This window comes from Limanda limanda, chromosome 1, assembly GCF_963576545.1.
Source record: "Limanda limanda chromosome 1, fLimLim1.1, whole genome shotgun sequence".
Classification (NCBI taxonomy): Eukaryota; Metazoa; Chordata; class Actinopteri; order Pleuronectiformes; family Pleuronectidae; genus Limanda; species Limanda limanda.
Genome location: NC_083636.1, coordinates 2,676,211 through 2,699,851, shown reverse-complemented (window position 1 = coordinate 2,699,851; position 23,641 = coordinate 2,676,211). Strand labels below are relative to the sequence as shown.

General features: G+C 41.6%; 1 protein-coding gene across 1 annotated transcript; it reads right to left on the bottom strand.

Moving 5' to 3' along the window:
* atp8b1 (ATPase phospholipid transporting 8B1) lies at positions 1–23,606 on the bottom strand. Its single transcript, XM_061073322.1, has 30 exons — positions 23,486–23,606; positions 16,926–17,104; positions 16,671–16,768; positions 15,385–15,498; positions 15,200–15,298; positions 14,571–14,632; positions 14,411–14,483; positions 14,256–14,326; positions 13,578–13,660; positions 12,769–12,927; positions 12,531–12,619; positions 11,433–11,623; positions 11,092–11,176; positions 10,652–10,775; positions 10,214–10,257; positions 8,852–9,008; positions 8,516–8,704; positions 7,713–7,825; positions 7,452–7,616; positions 6,569–6,680; positions 6,078–6,153; positions 4,368–4,497; positions 4,150–4,278; positions 3,910–4,066; positions 3,605–3,828; positions 2,155–2,238; positions 1,780–2,025; positions 1,131–1,269; positions 406–536; positions 1–250 (listed from the first exon to the last, which is right to left on the bottom strand). Exons 2-30 carry the CDS (start codon positions 17,083–17,085, stop codon positions 14–16), a joined length of 3,741 nt encoding a protein of 1,246 aa, XP_060929305.1. The 5' UTR covers positions 17,086–17,104; positions 23,486–23,606; the 3' UTR covers positions 1–13.
* Positions 23,607–23,641: the final 35 nt, after the last annotated feature.

Genomic DNA, 23,641 nt, shown 5'->3' with positions numbered 1-23,641 from the left:
TCTCTCCCGCTCTTCAGATGTTTTCTGCCTCTCTCTGTGGAAACTCCCTGATACTGTCCTGGGCGCCGCCCTGGGCTGGCGCTCGCCGCCGGATGCTCCGCCCCGAGGAGATGAGGTCGGCGTAGCCGCGGGAGTGAGAGAAGGCGTAGGCCGAGCGGCGGGACCGTTGGCCGCGCTGGAACACCGGCGGCTTCTTCTTCTTCTCGTCCTGCAGCATCTCCATCTCGTACCTCTTCCTGTTCCTGTGCACCTGGTGGACGAAGGGAAAGACTCAAGTTACAGTGGAGACGCTTTACTTTAATTTGATTAAACTTTCTTAATTTCAAAAGATTCAAGAGACGGGACAGGAGGTGAGAGCGGTTCCACCAGCCGGGAATCGAACCCGTGACTTCCTGCAGGTCTCACCTTGTCCCCGACAGAAGGCCAGATGGTTTTATGGAGGAACTGGATGCAGATGACGGGCAGAAGACTGATGCCCACGGTCAGGATGATGGTCAACCACAGGTACGGCTGGCGCAGGGAGTTCGAGGCCACGCCTACAAAACGTACAACAGAGAGAGAGAGAGAGAGAGAGAGAGAGAGAGAGAGAGAGAGAGAGGAGTGAAGAGGCTGGTTGAACTTCTCTGTTAGCAACGCTGGAGCATTTCAATCGTAACATTTCAACAAAATCTGGATTTTTAAATCTGGTAAATGGAATCAAACTAGCATTTATATTACTTCTGTATACATCTAGGTTTCAGCCGTCAATCATAACATTTTACATCATGAAATAACCAATTAAAACCAAACGGATGAACAGTTGAAAACTTCTAAAATGACAGAAGCTACCAGCACCCTGGCATATTTGAATATTTGCACTACTGCACACAATTTAACTATTGTTCTATTTCTCTCCTGAGCTGTATATATATATTTTTAGATATATACATTTTATTTTCTATTTTTCAATTTTATTCTATTTTATTTTTTTGGTTGTAATTATTGAGCATTGCTAGAAGAGAGCCTGTGACTCAAGCATTTCATTGCCAGCGACTGCTTCATGTTGTTGTTGTGCATTTGATAATACAAATCTTGAATCTTGAATCTTTGGGGGGGGGAACAGAAGACAATGTGAATGTGGGTGAACTGACCGGTGAAGGTGAAGATCGAGGGGAAGATGACGTGGATCCCTGCGCTGTGGATATCGAACAAGATCCCGAAGTAAATGGCGATGCTTCCCAACACGGCGAAGCAGTTGACGAAGGTCCAGTAGGAGGTGTCCAGAGAGATCTGACCAAGACAAGAGGACAAAGTCAGCGACAGAATCATCTTTTTTTATTCCTCTGTAAGGGAAATATAACAGTTGACCATAACATAATCATGTTTATTTCTCCTTTGATTGATAATGATTGAATCTCTTACAATGTAACCTTGATCATGCTGTTTCCTGCACTACTGAATGTATATTGGCCTGATTTCTTTAACTAAGCCATTGTTGTATTCATGTGATCAGAAGATCTCAACCTTTGACTGTTTGACAAACCCCAACCAGAGTGGGAGGGGTTAGCCAAATGTATAAAGACAGAGAACTGTTTCCTATCTGGGTGCATATTACAAACTAAACTTTGTGGTATGCACCATGCTCTGAGCATTAAAGTGTGACAATACTGTTAGAGAATTGTGTCTCGTTTCCCTGTTGCTAAGGTGGGATTGTAGAAATTCCCACGACACCTCACTGTATCGTACGTCTTATTTCTGATTCAAAAGAAGAATGAAGAATATGAACAGGATGTGACCGACCTGCAGGTTGACGGTGAAGATCAGCGAGGAGGCGAGGACCACGGCGAAGGACTGGTAGTCCGAGGGCGCTTCTCCGTCCTGGCCCATGGTCTGCAGGAAGGCTCCGTACGGGATGAAGAAGATGATGAGCGAGACGAAGATGCCGTGGAACAAGCTGATGAAGAAGTTCTTGTAGTTGAACATCGAGCCCGTCTGGCCGGGGAGGTAGAGCTTCGGGAACTTCAGGCTGAGTTTGTCATTAACGTCCTGCAGGAGGAGGAGGAGGAAGAAGAAGAGGTAGAAGAGGAGGAAGAGGAAGAAGAGGAGGTTCTGGATGAGTTTTGCTTTTCTCTGTTTCTCCTTTTCCACACACATGAAGTGTTCTGTGTTTCTCACCTGGTCCAGAAGTCCGACGAGTAGAACCGGTAAACTGCTGTAGCACAGATTGTAGAGTGTGATGAACCAGTCCTCGTAGGCGACCTGCAAACACAACAATAGATCTCAGTGGAAACATGATGCATTATGGGATTAGATATAAAAATCTGATTGGCCCGATCGAACAGATGAATGACATCTGAAAAGGAAAAATACAAGAATTGCTTTGTTTTGGTAAATTTCGTGCATCAAATTATGTAAAACTTTCATTCTACTAACTTTGAGATACTCATGAATATTTACATATTTGTGAATGTCTGGTTTCCATAGTAACAAACATGAACTGGTCCCAAGTACACATCTGTGCACTGAGCTACTGCAAAGTTTCCACCTAGTATTTTATTAATATATAGTGTATTTTAAGATAAAATCTGCACTTGTAAATAAGGCCTCTTTTTAAAACATCCTTGGTTTTTGTTGAGTCTGAGTCAGGAAACTCGACCGTTACAGAATCGCGCTTACAGATGTCCCAAATATTTTGAGTTAAGGAAACACTTTTCATTTTGATGCAGTGTTCAGGTTAAAATGACTTATTCCTAGAACTTCATTCAACTGCTGGTGTAATATTCCTCATCTATTTCGTCCAGGTCAATTAGTCTCCTTTACTCTTTACACATTTTTACATTGTTTTGTAGTGGTTACACGCATAGATATATATAAAGACTAGATATCTCGCTCGACGGAGCCGGACGTCACCACATGGCGGCCATCTTGTTGCGGGAGGCTCTCTCACCCATAACATTGTGTTGGTAGTGGTAAATAACCATAACTTGCTCAATTTTCAACCGATTTTGAAACGGTCTGGTTTGTTATAAACGTCAGAGATGTAGTTATGACACTGCATAAATTATTAATTTTTTTTAGAAAATAACATAATTATTCATAAGTACACAGTGTCATATCTACATCTCTGACGTTTATAACAAACCAGACCGTTTCAAAATCGGTTGAAAATTGAGCAAGTTATGGTTATTTACCACTACCAACACAATGTTATGGGTGAGCGAGCTGCCCCCTAGCAAGATGGCCACCATGTGGTGACGTCCGGCTCCGTTGGCCGGCAACGCGGCCGAGATATCTAGTGTTCATATCTGTGGTTACACGTACATAGAGAGCTTATACATGTACATTTATGTAGATATTCTGAAGTTACAACTGCGTATTTAGTTAAACTTTGCTATGAAATCAGCAGTCATCCTTTAACATCGGTTCTTTGTCTACGTTAATAATCTACCTTTTAGATTCTGACATTTTATGGAGAAAATATTAAAGGCTCTGACAATGACTCAATGCAGTATGACACAAACCGAGTTAAGAAGAAGTTGGATACAGAATAAACGTGTAATAACGTCTTTAACATTAACATTCACAACATTCACTTTCACGCCGATGATTAAGTTTGGCCGCTGACCTGCCCCGAGTATCCGCTGAAGAACGAGTACCAGAAGTGAACCAGAGTGAAGGCGAAGTTCTTGAAGAAGAAGAACCGCAGGAACTTGCACATGCGGATGTAGGACCAGCGCCCGTGCACCAGCAGGAGGCGCTCCAGGTAACGGAACTGGGCGAAGGCGTAGTCGCTGGACATGACGGCCTGCATCCCCTCCTGGCCGCTGATCCCCACGCCGATGTCTGCAGCTGGACGCACGGCGAGCAGAGAGGTTAGAGGACATTCGTGGGACATTCAGGACAAAGCACGGATTCACTCATCGATCTTACTCTTGATCATGTTCACGTCGTTGGCTCCGTCTCCGATCGACAGCGTCACGGCCTTCTTGTACTTCTTCACCAGACTCACCACGTTGCCTTTCTGCTTGGGCGTCACGCGGCAGCAGATGACGGCTTCGCACTCGCACGCCATGTCCACAAAGTCCACCTGCAGACACACATCGGTTACCACATCGTCTACTCGAGGTTTAGAACATCTGGAGCGTTCTGTGAGCGGAGCTGAACGTGTACTTGTCTCATCTCCTTCTCCAGGTCGTTGTTGGGCTGTCCGTCCGCTGGGTTGTTGGGCACCGTTCGCTTCCCGAGGCGACGCAGACGCAGGCGACGGCGTTTCTTCTTCTTTTCGTACAGAATCTCGTTCTAAGAAAGTGAAAAAACCCAAGAGATCAGTAGGATCCTCCATGTTGGCTGCTGATCGTCCTGAGAACCGATCTCGAAGGGAAACTCACCAGCCATCCCCCGGTGATGATGAGAGCGTTCTTCCCCGGCTTGGTGAAGAAAGGCTCCGGAGCTTTCTTCTTGAGCCGGGGAGCCGGAGGCTGGTTTCTCCTGTTGGCCTGACGAAGGGTCAGCTTCTCACTGGAAACAGAGGAATTCATTAATAACCTGTGATCCTGAAACCAGGCGGATGAAGAGGGAATTCAACCACGAGCAGGAAACAGCAGACTTTGATTCTGGTGTAGAGGTGTCGCGATACCAAAAATTCAGTAGTCGGTGCCAAAACCGGTAAAATAACACGATTCTCGATGCCAATTTCGATACCACGGTAAAAAAAAGGATTTTGTAAGATTCCAAAAGTGCATTCTTTGGATGTTGTTAATGTCATATACGGTAGTTTAATGTGCTTGCGCATAAACTGTGGGTTGTACGGTAGTTGCGGACGCATGTGAGTGACTAGGGTTGCAAAGGGGGCAGAAAGTTTCCGGTGAATTTCCGGAAACTTTCCACGGGAATATTAAGCTCGGGAATTTTGGGAATTAAAAAAAAAAAACAACTATGCAAATTAAACGCTGAGCAATACAAACATCATTCAAAACTCTATTTTAAAGATGTATGGAACGTTGAGTTTCAACCCTCCACTGTGCATTCTTCCATCACATGCACAGATAACTCCCAGCATGCTTCACTCTACAGCAGGGCTATTGAGGCCTGCTGTAGAGTGAAGGACTAGTCAGGTAAGTTTCCATGATATTACTGGGGAAATATATTAGCATGCTGATTGAGGATTGTTCATCTGTTCATCTAGACTATTTCCATTCATTTATCCATCAATTGTAAAATATGTTTACAGACGATTCCAATTGTTTGTCTAACTATTTATATCTCTGGCATTGCATTAGTGTTTTTTTACAAACTTTTTTCTCATCTTATTCTACAGAACAATGCCACGTGCACTCTCTCATGTGTGGAGACATTTCACCCCATCCAATGTAGAAGGAAAGGCTGTGTACATTAGCAAATACTGTGCAAAGACCTATGTTAAGAATGACACAACGATGCAGAAGCATATAGTCAAGTGCCCAAAGTTTCCTCAGGGCTCAAATCAGCCTATGACAAAACAAAATGTTTATATTTATGTCTTTATATGACAAGGTAAATACAGTTAGTATAAATTACCCACAACATTTCCAGTTAATTCCCGTTAATTCCCATGGAAAGTTTCCAACTCTGAATATTCCTGGAATTTTGCAACCCTATGAGTGACGCATTGTTGTGAGACACGTTATGCATTAAAGCGACCTTAGCTTTGATTTACAGTTAATATGAATCAGAACTCAACTTGAATTATTTAAACAAATCCGAATGACGGTCTTTCAGGTGCTTTGCTAAATTGGAAGTATTACCTCCGTTGGTCTGAAGACCACGGTAGCATCGTTTGCATAATGGCTTGTGCGGATTAATGATAACACGACGGTCATCTGGTCGAGGTGGGGCGATCGCTGCAACTGCCATCTTGGTTTTCTGAATGTAAAAGCTGACTGGCGCAGCACCGATGCTAATGCTAAGATGCTAACAGCTGGCATCGTCGGTGTTTTGTTATCTTAGTATCGAAAGGTATCGTAAGTATCGGTTCTCGTGACATCCCTACTCTGGTGCTTTTTCTAGTTGCTCTTTTGATCACGTTTCTGTACAAGTCGAGACGTTTTGAATCCACTCACTTGACGTCTTCTCCGTAGTGGATGTCCATGTCGTCTGTCAACAGTGAACAAGCGTATCCGATGTTTTCTGCCGTTTCTGGAGGAAAAACATTAAAACCATTTGTATTTTCAGTGGTGTTCTATAGTTTCTCGTAGCTTCTTGGGAATAGTACATACATTTGTACTGACTGTTACTTTTTTACTACTGTATTATCCCGCCTATAGTATATTTATATATATTTATATTTTTATCCTGCTCATAGTGTATTCATCGTTCTTATATCATACAATTCCTCTTAATACTGTAATATTCCATATATATTTCTTACTGTACAGATCTTATTTATTTACATTTTCACTTTAATATGCACAATACTCTGCACTTTTACTGCCTTTTATTGCACTTCTGGTTAGATGCTAAACTGCATTTCGTTGTACAAGTACTTGTACTGTGCAATGACAGTAAAGTTGAATCTAATATAATCTAATAGACTCTCCTCTGGTGTCGTTACCTTTCTTATCTCCGGTCAGGACCCAGATCTTGATGTCGGCCTTGGCCAGGAGGGCGATGGTCTCAGGAACTCCGTCCTGCAGCTTGTCCTCGATGGCCGTCGCCCCAATCATCTGTTTAGTTGAAAATAAATGGTAATTATTATTAAAATGTATCATTTTTCTTTTAAGTTCAGTCTCAACTTTCAGGAAGTCGCGGGTTTGATTCCCGGCTCGTGGGAATATTTACAGTGTCTCTCTCACCTCCTGTCCTGTCTCTTGAATCTTTCGCAATTCAGAAAGTTTAATCAAATTAAAGTAAAACGTCTCCAATGATGCTGTTTTATTAAAGTTATCACAAGATTCCAGTTAATTTGCAAGTTAGTCACAGGAAAGCTGAAGCTCAACATGTCAGAGGATCCTCTTTTTAATGTTTTATGTAGGGCTGGGCAAGTTAACTCGTTTTAATCGAGTTAACTCAAGTGATGAGTTAACTCGATTGTTTATCCGCCAATTATTTTCTTTTTTCCTGTTCTGCAGCAGTCAGCAACAGACTTTCACAAAATAAAAGCCTGACTTTCACAATAAAACAATAAATAATCAAACCTGAGTGAATGCGAGATAAAATAATTAATCGAGTTAACTCGAGTTAACTCAATTGAAACGAGTTAACTTGCCCAGCCCTAGTTTTATTATGAATTATGGCTGGACCTGATTATACCGGAGGTTATAAAGTGTCTTTAATTTAAAAATGTATCGTGAATAGTGCTGTTTTCTCCTCTGCTGTGTAGGTGTGGCCTTAGAGGTGTGGCCACGTCAGCCTCAAGGCCCCAGTTTCTCCACGGAAACCAAACTTGTTCTTAAGGATTTCAGTTCCTTCTGTATCTGGGCGGTTCCCTCTCTCACCATCAGGTTGCTCTCGATCTCCTCGTACACTTGGTCCAGGGCGGCGTCGCGGTCGCTCATGGACACCTGCGCCTCTTTGTGTTTCCTGGACCAGGCTTGAAACTCCGAGGCGCTGATGTCTTTGTAACACAAGCACAGCGTCCGCAGGGTCTCGTTGGCGAAGATCTGCAGCGAGAACCACGCACACGCACGTTTAGGTTTCTACACAACATCCTGCAGGCGTGAAGCTCGTTGGTCTACATGAGGAGAACGTGAACTCACGTCCAGAGCCGTCTGGCTGGTCTCCTTGTGTCTGGTGTTGGGGGAGAGTCGCTCGTAGATCACAGTGTCGGCTCCTTTGCAGTAGAGACGAATCCGTCCGTCGGGAAACTTCACTGTGAGAGAAGAAGGAAAGATAGTTACTTCCATAGATATATATCAAGGCTAGATGTCTCGTCTGCGTTGCCGGCCAACGGAGACGAACGTCCGCACATGGCGGCCATCTTGCTAGGGGGCAGCTCGCTCACCCATAACATTGTGTCTGTAGTGGTAAATAACCATAACTTGCTCAATTTTCAACCGATTTTTTAAACAGTTTGGTTTGTTACAATTGCAGAGATGTAGATATGACACGCATACTTATGAATAATTATGTTATTTTCTAAAAAAAAAATGAATAATTTATGCAGTGTCATAACTACATGTCTGACATTTATAACAAACCAGACCGTTTAAAAATCGGTTGAAAATTGAGCAAGTTATGGTTATTTACCACTACCAACACAATGTTATGGGTGAGCGTGATGCCCCCTAGCAAGATGGCCGCCATGTGCGGACGTCCGGCTCCGTCGAACGAGACATCTAGTCTTTATATATAAATCTATGGTTACTTCACTGTGGAGAAGAAAAACTAGACTATCCTCACATTTAAGAAGCTGAAATCAGAGAAATGGGACTTTTTCTAACCTGAGCATGTGTGTGTGAAGGTGTGTGTGTGAAGGTTTGTGTGTGTGTGTGAAGGTTTGTGTGTGTGTGTGTGTGTGTGTGTGTGTGTGTGTGTGTGTGTGTGTGTGTTGCCCTCTTACAGATGATGGACATGCGCTTGCGGTCCGAGTTGAAGTCGAGCAGCGCCAGCATCTCGTAGGTGGTCTCCTGGTCCATCTCCTTGATGGTGATGGTGTCCTGGGTCCGGGACAGGAACACGTAACCAAAGTTCCTGGCGGCGGTCACGAGAGCGCCCTCATCAGGAGACGCAGCCTGGTACACCACCTCACCTGAGGGACGCACAGAGCTCATTACCTAATGATTTATTTTGATTGAATACAACAGATATATAGTTGGATGCATGTTAAGGACCAGGCCTCTCTAGACGTTGACTGACAGGTGCCACAGCCAATCACAGCCCGGGGGGGTGTGGTTACCGTTTTTGTGCTCCACCATGACGGTGTGGCAGAGCGACAGCAGCTTGAAGAACTCCGACGCGTCTTTGTCTTTCCCGGATCGGACGACAGCGACGAGCGAATGATCCATGAACTCAAACTTCTTGTCAGCGAGTCGGTTCCAGCTCCAGTCGACCGGCTGAAGAGAGACAGACGGGGATTAGTACAACTAACTATATACTACATATATATACACACACTTTACTATACTAGTACACTACATACTATAAGTACTTGTATTCTATACATATAAATATACATGTTGTGGATGTATAATTTATTTATTCTTTCTTTCAATGTATTAACTCTTCATTGTACCCTCGGCACCATTGTAAATGAGGGTCTTATTCCTCAATGTGTTTTCCGAGGCTTAAATAAACAAATAATCAATCAATATTTGAACCTATACTATTATTATATACTAGTAAACTATACAAGTAGATACTAAACTAGTACACTACATACTATAAGTACTAGTACTCTATACATAGAATTTAAGCTATACTATTATTATATACTAGCATCAGTAGTAAACTATACAAGTAGATACTAAACTAATACTGTAGCACCAGTACATGTAGTTTATAGTACGAGTGAAGTATTTGCATTAAATATAATAAAACCAATTTATATCAAGTGTAATAATTTCTTCTCCTACAAAAGAATCTCAAACTAACTTTGGTCACATGTCGGTCATTTTATTGTGAAATTCTAAATCAGTATATAGACACTATACACACACTTTACTATTCTAGTACACTACATACCATAAATACTAGGACTCTATACATATAAATATACATGTTGTGGATGTATATTTTAAGCTATACTATCACCAGTAAACTATACAAGTAGATACTAAACTAGTACAGTAGCACCAGTACATGTCGTTTATAGTACTACTGAAGTATTTGTCTTAAATAACATAAAACCAATTATATCAACTATAATAATTTCTTCTCCAACAAACGAAGAACAAACTAACTTTAGTCACATGTTGGTCATTTTATTGTGAAATTCTAAATTAGTGTATACACACACTTTACTATTCTAGTACACTACATACCATAAGTACTAGGACTCTATACATATAAATATACATGTTGTGAATGTATATTATAAGCTATACTATCACTAGTAAACTATACAAGTAGATACTAAACTAGAACAGTAGCACCAGTTCATGTAGTTTATAGTACGACTGAAGTATTCGTCTTAAATATAATAAAACCAGTTATATCAACTATAATAATTTCTTCTCCTACAAACGAAGCTAAATCTAAATTTAGTTACATGTCGGTCGTTTTATTGTGAAACTCTTAATCAGTGTGTTTGATGTCTCACCCGTCCTCGGTCCAGCGTCACGCCCTCAGCTGTGGTCGGAGCTCCTGAGGAAGTTACCAGAAAAAAAATTATTCTTTGCACTTTATCATTTTTATTTCACATCAGTTCCGTGTGCGTGTCACTTAATTTCATGCCGTTGCTTTGTTCCTTTGTTCTTTCCTGTAAAGAACCTAAACTCTATAATTACAATACAAATATGAATCTATGTGTGTGTGACTCATTCTGCGTGTTGCAGATAACAAGGCGGTGTCAGCAGCGACACACGGTAAACACACAACTCTACTTCCTGCATGAACACAATCCGTGTCAAACCTTCTTCCTGCATCGTTTCTCACAGGTATAAAAAAAATACTAAAACCGAGTAGAGCAAGGTTTCTGAAACGTGCATCAGGAGAGTGATTGTGCGTCAGAGTGAAAAGACGCCGGGCGGCTCGGTACCGTAGCTGCGTCCAGCGATGGTGCACTTCTTGAACTGCATGATGTTCTGAGTCAGAGTTCCCGTCTTGTCGGAGAAGATGTACTCGATCTGCCCGAGCTGCTCGTTCAGCGTCGTGGTTCGAGCCTGCACCGGAAATATCACATTATATTTATATTTTCTAAATTACGTCCTTGTGCTGAGTTTTCTTAGATTCTTTTTGTATATTTTATGAATACAGTTTTTATTCTATTGCTTTACGTTTTATTTATTACCCAGATTCATCTTATAAAAGTTCACTTGCAATAATATGAAATTCATGACACTTGTGGTTTTTCCTGTTTTGTGGGAAGATTAATTATTTGTTCTGTTATTTCTTTCCTAGTTTAAAAGAAGTCACAGAATCTTTGTGAACATTTGGATCAAAAAGTGAAGATAAAGTATTCAGTCGTTGGGACTGTACCTTAGCTGGAGTGTCCTTCTCTGCGTAATACATCTGCAGGTCCCAGTTGATGAATTTGCTCTGACCCAGACGAATCACCTCCACACTGAACACAAAGCAAACACACAACAACACAACTTATTCTGACGGTTTCTCATTGAGGCAAAGCTCCTGCTTGAATTCTCTTATTAGACTGAAGCTGCTCTGGGTTTTCCTCAAGTCACAATAAACATCTATAAAGCAAAATCCTGAAGGTCAGGAAGCAGATTTAAAGCTTCACCGTCCAACTGCAAAAAGACAAACATTAATTCTTGAGTATCTGGATGTGTGTGTGTGTGTGTGTGTGTGTGTGTGTCACTGACCTGACGTAGAGAGAAATGGGCACCATGGTGTTGAGCACGATGATGTAACCCCAGAAGCTGAGGAAGCCTCTGTAGGCGGCGCTCTTGTATTCGCCGTCGAACAGATACCAGGCGTGCTCTCCGATCTCGCTGTACCAGTAACTGTGACCGATGGCGAGGCCGGCCGCCATGAGGATCAGCACCGCGAAGATCTACAGGGTCAAGACACACACACACACACACACACACACACACACACACACACACACACACACACACACACACACACACACACACACACACACACACACACACACACACACACACACACACACACACACACACACACACACACACACACACACACACACACACACACACACACACACACTGAGGGACAGGTCCTAGAAACTGAATTACGTACATTAAATATAAACAAATCTCTTCTGTATAGTTTATTCTGTAAATAAACTATCTTCTTTTGCACACTCTGTCTACATATTCTTACACTCATAGTATATATATTATCTATTGTGTAGTCAAATACTTATACCATATATCATATATTATATCGTACTCTCTGTATATTCTTTGTATATATAAGTATATATACACATATTTATACATGTGTACATGTTATAATTATTATTATTATATTACTATTATTATATATACTGTTGCTGCCATTATTACTATATACTGCTATTATATTGGTATAATTACTATCATATATAAATAAATATTATGTTATATTATATACTTTATATACTGTACTATTTTTAAATATTGTCTAACAATAACATTACCATCATATCATCAGTACTATTACCATCATCTTGCCACTGCACCTTATCTACCTATTTATCTTGCGTTTCTGTTTTTATTCTTTCTACCTCAATATTTTTTATTTTATTCTATTGTATTGTATTTTATTGTATTCAAATATACCGGCTGCTATGACGACTTAATTTCCCTTCGGGGATGAATAAAGTAATCTATCTATCTATCTATCTATCTATATATCTATATAATATAAATTTGATCAGTGCTGACATGTGTGACCTTAATGTCACTGCAGTGAAACTGTTTCCTGATCATGTGACCACCTGTGGAACTTACTGTATAAACCATGTAGTTCATCAGCTCGTCGATCTTCGTCCTCTTGAATCTCGTCTTCCCTCCGTTCCTCATGATTTTAGTGTCGGCGCCTTAACGACAAACAGAGCAGTGAGAATACGGATCACTTGTACTATTAACTATCTGTAATCTCATTTAGTTCAATGTTCAAATTTAATGTAAATTCATCAACTGTTTGATCTGAACACACACACACAGACACACCCACAGACACACACACCTGCGAAGATGACCAGGGCGTGGCACACCTCGGTGTTGCGCAGCGTGCAGCCGCGGAGCATCATGTTGTCCAGGTCCAGCGGGTAACGCTCGCCGTCCCACGTCATCGTCCCCATGAACTTGTCCAGACGGTTGTTCGGCTCCTCGCACTCGATCAGAGCTGAAGAGACACGGAGGAGTCAGAGGGTTAGAGACTGAGAGGGGTTCATCCTCTGGGAAGCATGAATAAGTGGAGCTACAAAGTATTAAAAGAGATGAACATCGGTATAAAAAGTACGATTACATTTTATCGTCTTGGAGTCAAAAGCTGCAAACACACAACTGGCTCGATATTTATATAAACTAAATAAACACGGGTCTAATTCAACTTAATCAAAATTACTTTCTTTTAAATTCAAGAATATTTCTCTCATACATTTTAAAAGCTAAAATAAAAACCTTAAGATTATGAAATAAAATGTTTCCAGTTTCCCTCCACACTTAATAATAAAGGATAATGTAATTGTAACTCAACATGCTTAAGAATCTCTTGCGTAACACAGATCAAGCAAACCGACTTTATGTTAATTATTATCTGTGACTACAAACCTTATCAAAATGAGTGAGAGATCATATCTTTATTTACTGGAGCCGCAAGAAAAAGAGTTCCTGTATTTGTTTTGTAGATGTTATTCTCTGTTCCTCTTATTAGAAACAGTATCATTAACTTATATCTTGACAAAATTGTGTTTTCTATTCCAATTTCAAAACCGAAATGTGTTTTTTGTTTAGATAAATACAAAGCAGTTTCACATCTTGTAGTTGTGTTACCGTTGAAGCCGGCGAGTTGACGTTCCTCCTGCATCCGCTCGTCTGTCACTTTCGGTCCCATCTTAAACTTCAGGTTCGTTTCTCTGTGAGGACGAAACACAAGAGAGTGAAACGACCACAGAGGAAAACACAACCTCAGGAAACTAACACACAAGTCAAGTTTATTAAACCAGCTGTTAATAATTAAATCAGCTGAACGGTGAACTGGTTCCATCGGTAAAGACCGGAGTGTTTCATGAAGGCGTTTCCCACTTGAATGTTTGGTGCCGGTCACAGGACGAGTTTGGCCGAGGTTTCTCTTTCAGAAGCTGTTGACACGTTTCCTCTTATCAGTGTTGACCCAACGCTCAATGGACCCACTGATCAAACACACAGGGTCCAGCGCTGGAAACGAATCATCAGTTTGATTTTTACAGTTCAAACCTGAGTGAGCAGCTTTATAAAAAAGTTATTTATCACAATAATTATTAAATCTCACGTCCTGTTACGATGGAGCAGAAGAGTTTCAGGAGCTCCGGACTTTGAGCTTTTAAATTTACAGAACTTTCATATTCACAATAAAAGAGACGAGTGAGAATCACAGTGTGTGTGTGTCTGTGTGTGTGTGTGTGTGTGTGTGTGTGTGTGTGTGTGTGTGTGTGTGTTTCCTTTCAGATGGAAAGACAAACCAACTCTTACCCGTCGAGTTCGGCTGTTTCTACGTAGCACAAGCTGTTGGGGTTGGAGCTGGATAACAGCAGGATGTCGGCCTGGAGACAACGAATCACACACGTTAATAAAGTGATCAACAACAACAATATGGAACATGATTCTCTAAATGAACGTCCAGGTACCGGAATGAAGTCGTTCTTCTTCAGACGGACCACATCTCCGACCTCAATGTTCCTCCACTTTGTCTCCTGAAACCTGAAGAGGAGAAAATCCGTTTTTTTAACGAGGGGGAAACTCATGATTTTTAACTCAAAGCTGCCAGAATATGAAATGAGGTCCCACCTGCCGTCCAGCAGGACCTCGCTCTTCCTGTTGTTGATCTCCTTGTCCATCCTGTGTCGCGCCTGGGAAACAAAATTCCCCAATAAGACCAGTTTCATCGAATAATGAAACATCACAAGACAATGTACGAGAGCTTGAATCGTCAGGAAACTCCTCAAACTTTAGCCAGTGTTCATACACATTTTGACCAATGGATTTCCATGACTTCAATAAGTTTAAACCAAATTTCCATGACCGAACATTTTGTGAAATCTCGGTGTATACACGAAAAAGTGACAAAATGTAGTATTCAAACTAACAATGAGAATTCCAAGGCATACAGTATACCTTAAATGACACAAACCCAAGTATGCCTGCTTATATTTTGAGCGTATTTCTTTAAAAGCATATGAATTATTTCAAATATTTAAAGCGTAAATGAACGACATGAAAATATGAATATAAATAAATTTCCATGACTTTTCCAAAACTTTTGGGAGATTATTTTTTTCCATGACTTTTCCAGGCCTGGAAAAACACATTTTAAAATTCCATGACTTTTCCAGGTTTTCCATGACCGTACGAACCCTGTTTATCTCTATTTATTACTTAATCATACATAGAACCATGCACGTGTGTAGAATTCTTACCAGATCGTCCACCAGGTCTTTAATGGCTGTAATTCCCAGCACCACCACCAGGGGAATCAGGGTTGTGTACCAGGGCAGAGTGGTAATGTCTGGAATAATCTGAGAGGAAAGCAAACATGGTGGTTTTGGATCATCTTTGTTTTTCTGTGAGTGAGAACTTGGGATGTACACGTTTCTTTCTCTACCTGCAGGATGAGCAGAGCCAGGAAGTAGAGGTTGGCCACTCGCTTGAACTGCTCGTACAGGTTCAGCGGCAGGAAGGTGAGGGCGTTGTACTTGTACGTCTTGATGGCGTTTCCCTGCACGAGAGACACACACACAGCGGCAGAACCTTAGGATTCACATCTTACTGCATCTATAAGTGTTTGTTATTTATATATGAATCTTTTATTTTATCTGCTGCTCATCTGGACCAGGACTCCAGGAAGAAGTGATTCAATATCTCAATGGGAACTTCCTGGTTATATAAAGTTGAGCGTCTGGGAAATTGATGACAATGTCAACAAACAAAAAAAGAACCTCCCTTTCACAATGTCAAATAAACGACCTCCCTGGGGAGATAATAAAAACTAAATCAGCAGGAACAACAAGGAGGATCGGTTCAGACGTAAATTTAAAGATCAGATTGTTCGAAACATGTTCTGGCTTCAGCTCCACTTCCTCCCACTATGTTTTATGTGTCTTGTGTGTCCTTCGTGTCTCTGAGTGAGACACAGGTCGACCTGCCGGACGATCGGGTTTCAGCCTCTGCTGAGAAAACACAAAGCTCCAGAAACAAAGCAAAGGCACTGATCCGAGTCCCTGAGTCACTCCAGAGAGGAGAAGCATCAGAGCAGCAAGCTGACGCTTCACGTCCCGGAGAGAGAACTTCACAGGACGTTAACTCCACAGGTGGAACAGACTCACTGAAGATTTACAGAAAGTACAGCTTCCTCCTCATCTCACTTCTCATCCCCGTGTCTAATTCATCATCATTTAACAACAGAACTGAGGCATTAGCAGGTGGTTGCATATCTAAACACGACCTTTCACCAGCTCAGGGAGCCCTGATGGAGATGAGTCAGCAGAAACAGAGAAGTGACGTCACAAAGAAAAGCATTTCATTAAAAAGGACTCTTCCTCTTAGATGTTTGAACTCACTTTTCTTCTCAGGAAATGTTAAATATGAAACTTTAAACTGTCTGAATCCCTCAAAGACTTCTAATATTAACCTTCAGATACAGAATACAACCAAGATTATTAAAGTAAATTTATATTTCTGCATCAAGTAATTTGACAAATTATCTTATCTTCTCTCGAGGAAGTTTTAAATTGTGAATATATAAATAGAGCAGGTTGATTGATTGAGAAACAAACTGATTCAAAAATTGGATCTAACGACTGATGGATGATTTCAGCAGAAGAAAAGTCGTCGTGTGCTCAGAAACCAACAAACTTTATATAATAAACAGTTTTCTTCATGTGAACTTACAGAGTATCTGCTTTTCTTGATGCACAGGAAGACTTTCTTCTCGAACTCCGGCAGGTGGTGGTAGGGTCGGTCGTTGGCTTTCACCTTCCATCCGATCTCTGAAAAACAAAAACAGGCATTCTTAAATGAATCCTTAGAATGTGATAAATTCATATTTTCTATCTCATTTGACGGAGACAGGTTTTTTCCCTTTGGACATAGAATTAAAGCAGATCTCTCTCCTCTCATCCAGATCGGAGATTCTGAGCGACTCACCGCTGGGTTTAGCTTCTACCGGAGGTTGTGGGACTCCTGGTGCCTCTTCCTCTTCTTCCTCTTCTTCAGAGCTGACCTCCAGCTCATCGTCCGTCTCATCGTCACTGTACGGCATCTCCTCATCGTCAGGCCTCATGGACGCCGGACGCCGCTGACTCATCTTGGCACCTCAGGTATTTCTGAGAGAAAGACAAAAAAGAGTTTCAGCGGATCAACACGTGTAACGTTCATTATTGAAAATGCTTCTAAACTGTCTCTGTCATACACCTGAAAACACATCATTAATATGTAATCGGTTTTAGAGAAAGTTAAAGTCAAACAGTTCCATGATCACCCCCCCGCCCCGGTGACCAGTGATGTAATGAACACGTCTCGTGGGAGATCCCGTCTAACGGCTCCTGGTTAGCAGCTGGTGTGTAACTTGGCATTTCCCCATCTGCTTAATGTTTAATGACCAAACACCTCGTGTAGTTTTGTGTGTCTGAGGTCAAGTGACACACCCATGTTCCGTCCTCACACAACCTGTGTGTTGTGTTGTTGTGTGCATCTTCATCATCAACGTTTCACAACCTTGATCCATATTTGCAGTAAAGTTTCCACCAGTGTAAAGGCTCATTGTGCTGCTTCAAGGTTTGAGGTCATTAATTGCGTCACTAAATACATTATTTGCTGAAATATCAAATGTGTGTTTATGATTTCTGGTGGTATTTCTCCATTTCATTTGTTTCCATAAGCTTTCAGAAGATGGAGACAAATACCAACGAATGAAAAACACTTGTGAAATTAGACCTCGTGCTACTTTAACTGTTTCTCAATCGACAGCTTTAAACCAAACGTCATGTGAAGAAACTGCGGTTTGACTGAATGAGCTCCGGGTCGTCACGCAAGTCTGCACAGGAAGGCTCGGTGAGGGGGGGAGGGAAAGAATGAGAGAGAGAAAGAGAGGGAGACAGAGAGAGGAGTGTAAACAAACCGACACCCAGCTGATTCTACAGTTAAATCAACGACTGTGTTTGGTAATAAACTTCCAACAGGAGGAAACTTCACAAAGATCAACAGTCGTGTTGACGAGTCGAACGTCAGGTTTCAGTGACTCGACTGAGGGAAAAATCTAAAGATCACACATCTGAGATCCAATCTTCATTCAGAGTTTTATTATCTACGCTGTCGACAATGTACCGCACCTTGAAAAGATTAATTATAACGTCGGCTACGTTCGTTCACACGCTCCTTTAGAAAAGTGTCATCACCGAAGGAATGCCCGGAACGCCAGGGAGACTAAAAATACACACTGCCCGTGAAGGGTAAAGGTCATAAGATTGAGTTTTTAAACAGGTAAAACAAGAAATTTTAATCATATGATGTTTAGTCCAAATAACCAAGTGATTAAATGAGAAAATAATAAGTCACTAAGTAAAATAATTCATGTATTTTATAGTAATAATATATTACTCAGATAGGAAGTGTGAAAATAACCCAGTTCATCCTTTTTACCTGTTGCTGCAACTAAACTCTTAGTTTAAATACTTTTGTCAACATTAAAAAAAATGAATACAAACACTGTATGTATTCTTCATTTTAACTAAGTAAATCCACATATTGGACCCAAAAACCCACGAGAACAATCAGGTAATTTGATCAGACTCCAGAGGGCGAACAGAGACGAGAAACCACGAAGCTGAATTGATAGAATCTCACCCCCAACCCCTCCTTGGGGGGGGAAGCAGCTGCAGACCAGGGAGGAGAATGAAACTGAAATCTGATTCATGTGGGAAGAAGGAAGCAAACAAGGGTCCTCTGAATCCAGGAAGGTTTCAAGGAGCTGATCAGGAAGCAGAGTGATGAACTTTCAACAAGAAACAAAAGATGAAACGGAGGAACTGCGGTGGAACTCGTATCAGAGGGAGAACGACACACAGAGTCAACAGCCACTTACATTCAATCAAGATGCAGCAAGTTACACAAACTCAGAGAGATCAGTCCTCTAAATATTATTGTTCATCCAGATCCATGAGTTTCCATTTTAACATCTCAGTTTCTGCTCGTTCAGAGTGAAACACAGTCCCGGAGTTTTCAAACTAAAGGTCAGTTTCAAACTTCTCAGTTTTAGCGAGTCTAGAACTCTGTTGTGATTAGTCAACCACGTCCATCCCGGGCGGGAAAAGAATCTGGAGCAGATCTGAGAAACCTAGTGTGGCTGCAGGATGAAAGATCCGAGAGATCAGGTTAGAGAGCGGCTGCTGTGAGAGGAATTAATTGAACCTGAGGAGGGGGGTTAAAAAACAGGAAGTGCTTATTGTATTGAAGTAAATTAATACTTGAAAACACGTTTGTGCAACACTTCCCCCCCCGACATGTACAAGCGCCGGTAAACAGCCTCGTTAAAAAGAGCTGCTTCTCCCCTGAGAGCGCTCGCCAGTCTGCCAGCGACCAATCACAGGCCGGGCTGCGGTGGCTGCGGCGGCAGCAGGACAGCGAGGTTCTCCCATCCCGGAGAACAGGTTTTTGATATCGGGGCCAGGGCGTCGCTTTGGCAACAACAATGAGCCGGGCGGAGGGGGGAGGGAGGGGAGGGGCTCCGGCAGTGGGACAGAGGAGAACATACCTGAGCCACCACAGTGAAACCTGAGAGGAGGGAGGAGCTTCAGCTCTCAGAGGGGAGGGGAGGTCTAGCACTCAGAGGAAAAGTCTTTTATTTCTCCTCGTGTGTCATTGTTATCTCAAGAATTATATTTTTGTAAAAAGTTTGAAAATTCACCATTAATAAAATGGGATAAAAATAAAACATACAAACAATTGAATAACACTTGTAGAGCATATAAATGCACCAGAGCTCAACAGACCCTTCACTTAAATCACCAATTTACTCAAATATCTGCCCTGAAATAAGACTAATGTGTTCGATCAAGGTTTGTGTCCTTTCTTTAGAAAATATTAAAAATGTATATCTCACTTTGTTACAGGAAGTGAAGGAGATTCCTGATCCGCTCCACAGTTTAATGTCCCAGAGCCGAACCACATTATTCAAACAAGTTTCGATGTAACACAGTTTTTTGCGTAATTCTGCAGAACATCTTGTAATATTCACTTCCTTATCCACTAAATCTTGTTACTTTCTTTGCCTTTAGCTGAAGTATAAACTGGAGCCCGACCGATTTATTATAATAAAGAACATATTATTATTTATAGGTTGGTTGATACGAGCACAGACACAGACACGTCTGAATCAGCATTTGTTTGCTGGAGGGTTATTTACCATTAACTTTATGGTGAAATGGAAAAAGATCAACCTCGAGTACATTTTTGTATCATAACAACATGGGGATTATTTATTTTTTGGGAAATTGTTTACTCCCTGGATCAATATTGGTCCTAAACAAATCCACAAGCAAATCTTTTAAACATATTTCCCTAAACGTTTGACAGGTCCTGACTTCAAAGTGATAAATGGAACAGAAACCTCCAGAAAACAACCCTGTGAATATCATTTTGATTCTGAAGTGTTTCTCAAGATGAGAACTTGCTTGTGACTGAAGTAATAAAATACTGAAACGTGAATTATTTTCCCAGGCGGGCGAGACCAGATCTGCAGCAGCGGGGGGGAATGTGTTCCAGCGACGCCTGTGATGAGCAGGAAGAAGAGGAAAGAACAATGGGGGGGTCTGTTCTGTGGAATAAGTGAAACTGAGCTCAAACATCATTCAACACGGTGTAATAATTAGCTCAGAACATGTGGCTTTAATGATAATTACTTTAGGAGTTTATTTACTTCTATAAATCATTGTATAAACCAGGGGCGTATGTTGGATTTTTCCTCACTCAGGGGCCACGGAACAAACAGAGGGGGCAGGTACATGTTTAATAACGTACAAATTACTATTCCTTATTCAGTAAAGCCATATCTCATTTTGCCATTGGCTCCAAAGCTTCGAGTAAAATCATATTAGACACACGAGTCAATACATTTAGCAAATTATTTCTAGTTATATTTTAATTTATAGTGTTTTAAACTGGGGGAAATAAGACTTGTTTTTTTGTTTTTAAAAAAAGAACAAATGCCTCAGGTTGTAATGTTCCGTAAAGAGTCAACCAACAAGTTCAGGGACCAATCACATTCCAGCCGAGGCCGGTGCCACTCAGGCCACGCCCCCTGGAAATGACAGAGCAAAAACACCTCTGCTGATATTTCCTGTTCGTTCAGTTTACAAAAGAAACACCGAGAGGATCATATTTATCTTGTGATGATCCTGATTATCAAGAGTGATTTGTCATGTACAGATAAAACAATGAATCTACTGCTTTCACAACTGGTGCATATTGTTATTAACAGAAGCATGTGTGTCTTATTGAAGTCTGTTCACAGCTGGAGTCCAGACAGACAAACCCCAGAGACACCAGCCACTACTGCAACATGTCCTCCCATCCTGCCAGAGCCCCTGAGCAAGGCACCTACTGAACCTGAGTGAGAGGTTCATGCAAGATGAGGACGTTCTCACACTTTGGGTCAAACCTTCACAGACGTCAAGGACATTTTCCTACTGATTTGTTTTCAACAACACAGAAATCTCCAGCGTTCAAACGAGGGAGTGGGATGTCAAGTCAATTCTGCTGATTTTACGTTTTCATTCCCAGAGGTTTGAACTAGGGAACCAAACCAGCCAGGGAAAGTCGTGACGCTCTCACTCGGACATTTGCGATCTCACGTACGAAGAACTTCCGATAATCCTCTGGAGTTCAGTGCTCGTTTCACAATATGTGAAGAAAGTTCTTGAGCACCAGGTCGAGAAGAAACTGATCATTTCACAATATGCAAAATGAAGCTAAGGAACCCGAAGACTTTTCAAACAGGAAATCAACCATGTCGTCCGTATGGAAAACGTCTGGAGGTTTAAAACAGCTGCAGTGACGCCTTCACCTCAGATCAACCTTCCCTCCATTTGCCTCAGAAGTCCCGATTCAAATTCTCCCTCAGTGTTTCCGAGGTCGACCATTTCCATGAGGGGGCCAACATTTCCCTAAGCAAAGGACTCAGAGGTGTCTTGTCAGCAGAAGACGAGATTCTCTGATTGTTTATGGAGAAACAGGGAGTTGGGTTTGATGCGTGCGTGCGTCCGGCGTCACTGTGATCAAACACAACAGCTGAGACGAGAGGGTGTGACTGAGAATCCACACGACCGCATCTGATCGGAAGGATCCATCACAACAGCTCCCGGGAAGAAGCCAACACATCTGAATCGCCCCCCTGGTGGCAGGCTGATGTATTACAGATCATTGAACCCGTCCTCTCCATGTTAACAGATGGGGACGAGGATCAAACCAAGAAAAGATGTTTCTGATGATTTGGTTTCGATGTTATTTTGTTGATAAAAACGTTATGAAACGACCGACGTGTGTTGCTTCTCCACTACGGGATCTCTACTGTACACACTATGTCTGTAAATGACGTCAAACACAAGAAACTGGAAACAGAAAATCATGAATTGAGGCATTAACAAAAAAATTTTAAAAAATTCCCAAAATCCAATGATGCATTTTGCGTTAAATTTCATGCAGACTCAAAGTTCCTACAAAATATTTCAGGTGAAGGAGGTAATTACGACACGCCTCATCGCCTAATGTAGTCAGTTTATTAGGTACAGCTGGTTCAACAACACAGTTTAATGCAGCAATAAATCCCACAGCTTCACTGCAGTTTACGAGGAGCCTGATTTGACTAGATGATCATGATGGAGGCTGCAGCTTGTGGCTGTTGACCTGAATCGAACAAGAGGTGTTTGTATCAAGTTGTTCAAGACTAGCTCTTCAGGAAAAGTCAAGTCCATCATATTCAGTGAGCCTCAACAATATGACTTTACTTTAACAGATTATTGGACAGAAGCTCACAGGTTCTAGGGATTTTGTTTTTGATTAGTCTAAACGTTTCAGATGAAAGCCAAAGTTCTCACAATGTCAAATTTGCAAGTGTGTAAATACAAAAGCAAATGTTCTGGACTGGATTTCCATTAGGACACTGAGAGGACAGGTGAAGGGGCAGCAGCTCAGGGGGAAACCCTCCTCCAGGTGCTTTCAACTCTTTGTTTCGTGTCAATATTTGCTGATCTTCGTCCTCTGTAAATCCCTCAATCACTTTATTCTCACCTGTTAACGTGATTTTCTAGTATTTCACAGTCAAACCTTTAGGTTCTGTGAGACTTTCTGACCCGACACTGAACAGAAGAGAGTCAAACTGTATTTCAACGCGTTTAAAATAAGATGTCAGAACATGTGAAAAGGAGCAGAGGAGGAGGTGCAGCAGCAGCTCAGGTGAAACTCTGATCCTCCTCCAGGTGGATACTAACCATTTTTGAAACTAACAATTTAGTAGCACTTATTACTTATAGCGCTTTGTAGTTTCTGCTTTATTTTTGAAGAAATTGTACTTTCTTGATTCTTGTTGTTCTGGGTTTGTTCCCTCGGGGGTTGATGCACTTATTGTGAGTCGCTTTGGATAAAAGCTTCAGCTAAATGAAATGTGTTTGTAAAGTTAATCTCTCTCTCTCTCTCTCTCTCTCTCTTCTTACCTGGTGTGTGGATCGGGTTCTCTCGAGTAAGAAGAAGAAGGATCCTGGTTGTGGGTCTCTCTCTCCGGGAGCTGGGTCACCTCCGCACCATGTTCTCTTTCTCCTTCCTGCTTTCAGACGCTTCTCCTGCGGCCTCTCCTTCCTCCTTCCCCCGCT